We start from the raw sequence: 8,594 nt of genomic DNA, 5'->3' as shown, positions 1-8,594 counted from the left end.
GAAGGCAGGAACAAGAAAGTGCATTGTATGAGTCCAAGTTCAGGCAAAAGTAATCTTTGGTGACAGAAGTAGATATGATGTTTGCCTCTGGGGCAGGAGGAATGGCTGGGAGGGACACGAGGGATCTTTCAGAGGTGATGAAAATGTGTTATGTTTTGATGGGAGCTTTTTGTTACATGGGTGCATATTTATTTATTTAAAAAAATTTTTTATTGGAGTATAGTTCATTTACAATATTGTGTTAGTTTCTGCTGTACAGAAAAGTGAATCAGTTATGCATGTATGTATAGCCCCTCTTTTTTAGATTCTTTTCACATATAGATCATTGCAGAGTATTGAGTAGAGTTTCCTATACTTATTAGTTATCTATTTTATATATATTGAAGTGTGTCTATGTCAATCACATGGGTGTGTATTTATTGCCAAAACTCATTGAACTGTATCCACTAATGATCTGTGCAATCACTCTGTCTTAATTATACTTCAGTTAAAAATTATTGAAAGATGCAACATTTAAGCTTAATATTTTATTTTTATAGAACAAGTAACAAAAATATTTTGTGTGTAACTAGCTTACTGAAGTCAGTGCTGTGAGCTCTTTGAAATAGAAGGTAAATCTGACACAGATCCTGTTCTCGGAGAACAGAGTCTAGTAAGACACGCTGGAAACGTGCATGAAGGATCAGTGAGCTCCAGGGCAATGATGAAGGAGTAGGAGTGAGAAGGTGTGCATGTCGGATTCTACTGGAGGGTATGCAGAAGGAAATCACAGGAAGATGACCCACTACAAACCTCAGATATGCTTTACTATTGATTTATCTGGTTATAAAACGTCATGCTTGAAAAAGTTGAAAATGGTGAAAGCAACAGACTTAAAGATGGGATTCAAATCTGGTAAATGGAGATTTAGCACAGGCTGGACTTAAAAATTCATCATTTTTTTTTCATTCATTAAGTCATTTATTCAATAAACATTTATTCAGTTTAGGAGTCATTCTGAGGCCTGGCAAAATCAAAGACTACTCTTTGGGGCTCAATGGAAATTGAATTCTTTTCCTTGTATAAAAACTGATAGTAAGAAAGTAACAGATTGTAATAAACTGGTCAAAAATGTCATGTTTAATCCCTAGCAAGTGCAGTGACCAAAGAAACTTAAGACCTTTTGTGCATGTGTTCAACTTCTGCTGAAGGTGGGATTCTTCATAAGTGGAAGTAGTCCTGGAACCCAGAGTTGGCGAAGCTCCCATGGGGTGGGGTGAAGACCCCTGGGTAAGACAGTCCTGAAGACAACACGCAGCGCTTGTGCGACAGGCACTGTCTCCCTTAATCCTCAGCACCCAGATGGTTTGTTTAACCGTTTTACAGTCAGGGTGGGTCCAGAGGCTGAGAGAACCTAAGAAATCCTCCCGAAGTGATAGAGAGGAAGTTGTCGCTCAAGGCCACAGTGTGTCTGACCAAGGCAGAGACCCTGAATCAGGACACCAGACCGCTTCCCGACACCAGACCGCTTCCCGACACCAGACTGCTCCCCGACCCCAGGGTTGCCCGAGGAAAGGAGCTTTCGCTTTCACCCAGTTCTGATACGTCCTCCAAGGCCTGCTGGAGCACCGCCTTGAGGGTCCGCCGCCCTCGCCCTCGCCCTCGCCTCTTTGCCTGCCTTTGCCTGAAGGAGCCCACGAAGAAGTAAATGATGGGGTTGACGGAGCTGTTGACGCAGGACAAGCCAAAGACAACCAGGCAGTGGTGACAGGGGCTGGCAAACAGATCATCCTGAATCCAGATTAAGAGGAACCAGAGGATGCCGTAGGGCAGGCCGCAGAGCAGGAAGGCCAGCACTGTGAGCACGACGGTCACATAGAGCCTGGTCAGCTGCATGCGCTGGGACTTTCGGAGGATCCTGAGCAGCAGGGCCAGGGTGGACCCCGCCAGGAGCCCACATAAGAAGATCAGCCACCCGGCAGCGATGAAATCGAACACCCGACACCAATGATGGCTGAAACTCGTTAAGAGTAAGCCACAGTACTTCCCTTCCAGGGTGCTCAGCAGCAGGGCCAGGGCCCAGAGCACCGCACACACGATGGCTGATAAGTGTGTGGGGCGGCGGCAGCGGTACCAGACGGGGCACCGGACGGACATGCAGCGCTCGGTGCTAATGGCGCTGAGCAAGCTTAGGCCTGCCAGGTAGGCGAAGGTCATCACCGTGGCGAGAAAGGCGGGGCTGGAACTGTGGCTGCAGCAGGTGATGAGGGCCTCCACGGAATCGATAACTTGGCAGCAGAGGCACAAGAAGTCGGCTGCCGCCAGGTTGAGGATGTAGACGGTGAAGGCGTTCCTGCGCGAGTGGAAGCCCAGGAGCCAGAGCACCACCGCGTTTCCTGCCAGTACCCCCAGGGCGATGACGGCCGTCAGCAGGTACAGGGTCACGGTCACCGCGTTGAAAGTTTGAGGATGGGCCTGGCCAGTGTGATTCATGGATGTGAATGCTGTCTCCCAGGCTGCGGTGGTTGGATCCAAGCTCAGAAACCCTCCGCTGGTGTTCCTGGGAACACAGAGATGTGAAAGCACCTGCTGTGTGATCATCCATTCTCAGGGCCACCCTGCTAGGTGGGAGTTACTGTCCCCCTGTCACAGAGGAGGGAACTGGGGGCTTGCAGAGATTTAGATGCTTCCTGCAGTCCACACAGCCCTGGAGACCTGGAATATTTAAACCCACTTCTCTCTGACTCAGAAACAATACCTGGAGCTATGGCTTAGATCATGAGCTCTTCATTGCAAAATTTCAGGCTTAAACTAAAGAAAGCAAAGCAAACCACTAGACCATTCAGATACGACCTAAATCAAATCCCATATCATTATTCAGTGGAGGTGATGAATAGATTCAAGGGGTCAGATCTGATAGACTGAGTGCCTGAAGAACTGTGGACGGAGGTTCGTAACAATGTACAGGAAGCAGTGACCGAAACCATCCCAAAGAAAAAGAAATGCAAGAAGGCAAAATGGTTGTCTGGAAAGGCCTTGCAAGTATCTGAGGAAAGAAGAGAAGTGAAAGGCAAGAGAGAAAGGAAGAGATATACCCAACTGAATGCAGAATTCCAGAGACTAGAAAGGAGAGATAAGGAGGCCTTCTTAAATAACATGCAAAGAAATAGAGAAAAACAATAGGATGGAAGAGATTACAGATCTCTTCAAGAAAATTAGAGTCATCAAGGGAAATTTCATGCAGGAATGGGCATGATGAAGGACAGAAACAGTAAGGACCTAACAGAAGCAGGAGAGACTAAGAAGACATGGCAGGAATACACAGAAGAACTATACAAAAAAGGACTTAATAACCTGGATAACCATGCTGGTGTGGTCACTCACCTAGAGCCAGATATCCTGGAGTGCGAAGTCAAGTGGTGCTTAGGAAGCATTACTACAAACAAAGCTAGTGGAGGTGATGGAACTCCAGCTGAGCTATTTCAAATCCTAAAAGATGATGCTGTTAAAGTGCTGCACTTAATATGCCAGCAAGTTTGGAAAACTCAGCAGTGGCCACAGGACTGGAAAATATCAGTTTTGATTCCAATCCCAAAGAAGGGCATGCCAAAGAGTGGTCAAACTACTGTACAATTGTGCTCATTTCACATGCTAGTTAGGTTATGCTCAAAATCCTTCAAGCTAGGCTTCAACAGTACATAACCGAGAACTTTCAGATGTACAAGGTTTAGAAAACACAGAGGAACCAGAGACCAAATCACCAACATTCACTGGATCATAAAGAAAACAAGGGAATTTGAGAAAAACATCTATTTCTGCTTCATTGACTACACGAAAGCATTTGACTGTGTGGATCACAACAAACTGTGGAAAATTCTTAGAGATGGGAATACCAGACTACCTTACCTGCCTCCTGAGAAACTTGTACGCAGGTCAAGAAGCAATAATTAGAACCAGACATGGAACAAGTGATTGGTTTAAAATTGAGAAAGGAGTACAATATTGTCACCTTGCTTATTTAACTTAAGCAAAGTACATCATGTGAAATGCTGGGCTGGATGAAGCACAAGCTGGAATCAAGATTGTCAGGAGAAATATCAACAACCTCAGATATGCAAATGATACCACTCTAATGGCAGAAGGTGAAGAGGACCTAAAAAACCTCTTGATGAGGGTAAAGAAGGAGAGTGAAAAAGCTGACTTAAAACTCAGCATTCAACAAACTAAGATAATAGCATCTGACCCCATCACTTCATGGCAAACAGAAGGGGAAAAAGTGGAAGCAGTAACAGAGTTTTCTTTTCTTGGGCTCCAAAATCACTGCAGATGGTGACTTCAGCCATGAAACTAAAAGATATTTGCTCCTTGGGAAAAAGCTATGACCAACCTAGTCAGCATATTAAGAAACAGAGACATCAATTTTCTGACAGAGGTCCATATACTCAAAGCTATGGTCTTTCCAGTAGTCACGTATGGATGTGAGAGTTGGACCATAAAGAAGAACTGATGCCAAAAAATTGATGCTTTTGAACTGTGGTGTTGGAGAAGACTCTTGAGAGTCTCTTGGACAGCAAGGAGATCAAACCAGTCAATCCTAAAGGAAATCAACCCTGAATATTTATTGGAAGGACTGATGCTGAAGCTGAAGCTCCAGTACTTTGGCCACCTGATGTGAAGAACTGACTCACTGGAAAGACCCTGATGCTGGGAAAGGTTGAAGACAAAAGAAGAAAGGGGTGACAGAGGATGAGCTGGTTAGATAGCAATCACCAACTCAATGGGCATGAGTTTGAGCAAACTCAGGGAGATAGTGAAGGGCAGGGAACCCTGGTGTGCTGCAGTCAATGGGGTCGCAAAGAGTTGGACACAACTTAGTGATTGAACAACAACAGCAACTCTCTGACTCGGCTCTCTCTACTGCAACACGACCCTCTAATGACATGAGAATGTCACCTCCAGTCAGCCTCCCGGGCCATGTCATGTCCTCAGAGAGGCAGGAGGAGAAAAATATGGACAAATTATGAGAGGGTGACCAAAGGACTCTAAGCTCAGCATTCCTTCTGCCTGGGACTGAGATAACCTTCTAGGGCCAGGAGGTCATGCTGTGGGGGCCATCTTTGTGACCAAGAGGACTGCACCCCTTAGGAAGAAAGGAGATCATGATTTAGGGTCATGAAGAGCTCTTGCTATGACAGGTGTGAGTGGGTCAGGAGGCCTCTTGAGCTAGAAATGGCCCCATGTGTGAGCTTTATAAGGACAGACGATGCTTTTCTCCATGCATTGGTAGGTTCCCAGAGCCTGGCTCTGTGTGGTGGACACAGTTTAAGTCATTCTTATTATGGATTTTTCTCTAGAGAAACCAAAATCGCAAACTGAAAATATTGGGTTGGCCAAAAGGTTCGTTAAGAGTTTTCCCATAAGATGGTATGGAAAACCTGAATGAGTATTTTGGTCAACTCAATACTTTTAAGTACCTGGGCTACATCAAAATTAAAACCCAATGAATACATTCTCAAGGCATTTCTGATGATGTGTGCATGCTAAGTCACTTACTCATGTCTGACTGTTTGTGACCCTGTGGATTGTAACCTGCCAGGCTCCTCTGTCTATGGAATTTTCCAGGCAAGAATCCTGGAGTGGGTTGCTGTGCCCTCCTTCCCGACCCAGGGATCAAACCCGTGTCTCTTGTGTCTCCTGCATTGGCAGGTGGATTCCTTACCGATAGCGCCACCTGGGAAGCCCATCTCTGATGACGGTGAAAGATTATTCCAAAGAAGTGACACTAGATAGAGGTGCAAGCCAACAGTCAAAGAAACAAGCTGAGGAGATACAATGAGAAACTGACCCAGTCCCAGGACTGTGAGGAGGCCTTGGAAGAGAGAGGGTTTCACCGTTGGCCGTCGTCTCCCTTCCTTCCTCTGTGCCCATCTCTGTGTTCCGGGAGGAGATGCATCAGTGCCTAGCTGATGGCCTCCCTCTCCCCCTGCCTCCCGTTTGCTTCCAGTGAAAGGGCGGCGCTAACAGGAGGCTGAAGGGTGAGGAGGCGGAAGAGAGTGATTGGGGTTTTGAGCTCCCTGGCTGCCTCCCTGCCAGGCTGTGAGTTGGTAGTTGGCAGTGTTATGCTACTTGAGGACATAGCCCCTGTCTGATGGCCCTTGCCTAAAACCACAGTGACAACTACAGCTCCAGCCAGAGCGCCCCCTGGGTTCTGGTAACTTCTTCCTTTTCCCCATCAGGCCCAGCAATAGTAACAGTTCCCTATGGAGACTTGGTCTTGGTTGGGGGTGGGGGAGGGTCGGGGTCCAACATCCTTTAGAGATTCCCCTTAGCTGTGCCCACCTGCGCTAAATTCTCCTAAATTACCATCTTAGATTATGCCCTGTATTTTCTGCTGGGACAAGGCCAGATACAAGGATACAAGAAACAAAACAAACAAAATAAAATAACATTGACTAGCAAGCAAATCGGTGACGCCTGAGGTTATCAACAGCAATTTAGCTTTTCAATGCCCGCATACCATCTCCCTCCCTAAATTAGAATTCACAAAATATTTGTCTTCATAAGCAGATTTGAATATTTGAAGAGAAGAAGAGCATATAGGGAAGTGGAACAGAAGCAGAAAGAACCTGCTTGACCCTGCTGGGCTCTCCCATAGTCCAAGCTACCAGCAGCCAAAGCTTCCATTGGGAGCTTCCTGTCTCCTGACTGTTGCTGACGAGTGCCTGCGCCCCCTGCCTGCCCTACCCCGACATGAACTCATGAGAGTGTGGACTCAAGAGGAGACAAATCTGCCTTTGATCAGAGATGGTTCTTGAGCAGACTCTTACCTTGACACCATTCTTCTTGCTGGAGGTGGTGAGTAGAAACGAAAAGAGCTTTCCTGGGATTGACAAACGGCAGAGAATGCTTTTCACCCTCTGGATGGGTGGCTGCCTGCAGGAGCAGGAGGGCAGCCTGGTGACCCAGGGAGGCTTATCGAGATGCTGAAAGGCCCTGCGATTTCCTGCAGGAGGGGGACTGGCCAATGAGAGGTCCTGGAGATGAGAGAGACAAGAAAGCTCACGAGATGGTTTTTTATGTGCCCTGACTCCAGTCACTCATCTCTGCCTCCGTACCCATCCTACCCTCTTCGGTCCCCCCTCCCTGTGAGGAAGGGCTGTCCTAAAGCCTTTTGCTGCCTGCCGTGAGCCTGTGCAGGACGCCGACCCACCAAGTAACATGAGCTTCTGTAGCTAAAGAACGGTTTGCTTGGCATTCAAGGCCCTGCATGGCCTGGCTCTCTTGATCTTTTAAAATTTGATCACAGAAGTAGTGAATGCACATTCATTTTATTTGCAATGATACCAAGGTGCATAAAATGACTAGTTTGGGTGCATTTAGGATTGTGTGGCCATAGACTAAGGTGCAAAAATGAAAAGTAACATCTCTCCTAATCTCATTTCCCAGTAGCAACCAAGGTCCAGTTGCCATTCTTAATTCTTTTAGATGTTAATATTATAGCTTTATATAGTAAAAAAAAAACCCTACATTTATATTTTTGATTTATGAATATCAGCAACAGGGTATATTGAGTTCCCTTATAAAAGATAAGGAATTTAGCATACCACCAGTACACTGTGGCACCTTTCTCCTTCTGCGTCATGATATTTGTTAGCTAGATTGTATTTCTTTTTTTATTAAAGACTTTTAAAAAAAAGCTTTCCTTATCTTTTTAGTTCTATATAGTTTATATATTTAAAAGAAATCGTTTATTTAATTTTGGCTGTGCTGTACAGGCTTTTCTCTAGTTGCGGTAAGCAGGGGCTGCTCTCGAGTTGCAGAGTGGAGGCTTCTCATCGTGGTGGTTTCTTCTGTTGCAGAGCACGGGCTCTAGGGCATGTGGGCTCCCGTAGTTGCAGCTCCCAGGCTCTAGATCTCAGGCTCAATAGCTGTGGCATGTGGGCTTAGTTGCTCCATGGCATGCAAGATCTTCCCGGACCAGGGATCGAACTCATGTCCCCGGGTTGGCAGGCAGATTCTTATCTACTGCACCACCAAGGAAATCCAGCTAGATTTTTTTAGATTGTCTAGAGCCCAAGCAGTATTTTCAGTCTTAGCTCCTATGACTTCCTTTCATGTGCCTATCCTTGCGACCATATTGAGTTACTTGTCCTTTGAAAACTTAACTATGAAGCATTTAAAGCAACCAGAGAAGTGTATTCACTCATTCATTCATTGACCCAGGACTGTTGTGTGCCAGGGCACCGTTTCAGGCATGAAGATGTGATGATGGTGACACAAGAGACTGTGCCTCTTACTTTCCAGAGGAGCTGGGGAGCTCATCCTTGGGAGTGAGTGTTCGTGGGGAAGAGGTTTGAGACTCAACACTGGGGCCTCCAGCCTCCAGAGACCCAGAAGAAGAGGAGGACTCGGCCAACACAGTAGTGAAAAGCAGCTACTGAAGGAGTAGTAAACTAGGAAAGTATCCCAGAGACAGAACAGGAAGCCGTTCTAGAAGATGTGAGTGAGCCACAGCATCAGTCCTACCCAAGAGACTGACTAAGATGAGGACTAAGAACTGACATAGGAAGTCCTGGCCGATCCTCATAGGCATGGTTCCAGTGGATGTTGAGGCT

General features: G+C 46.3%; 1 protein-coding gene across 1 annotated transcript; it reads right to left on the bottom strand.

Annotated features, from left to right (window-relative positions):
• Positions 1-330: 330 nt before the first annotated feature.
• Positions 331-7,013, bottom strand: MRGPRX2 (MAS related GPR family member X2). Its single transcript, XM_043452169.1, has 2 exons — positions 6,807-7,013; positions 331-2,539 (listed from the first exon to the last, which is right to left on the bottom strand). The coding sequence occupies exons 1-2, from the start codon at positions 6,815-6,817 to the stop codon at positions 1,474-1,476; spliced, it is 1,077 nt and encodes a 358-aa protein (XP_043308104.1). The 5' UTR covers positions 6,818-7,013; the 3' UTR covers positions 331-1,473.
• Positions 7,014-8,594: the final 1,581 nt, after the last annotated feature.

This window comes from Cervus canadensis, chromosome 29 (genome assembly GCF_019320065.1).
Source record: "Cervus canadensis isolate Bull #8, Minnesota chromosome 29, ASM1932006v1, whole genome shotgun sequence".
NCBI lineage: Eukaryota > Metazoa > Chordata > Mammalia > Artiodactyla > Cervidae > Cervus > Cervus canadensis.
This window is presented reverse-complemented; position numbering and strand designations above follow the sequence as displayed.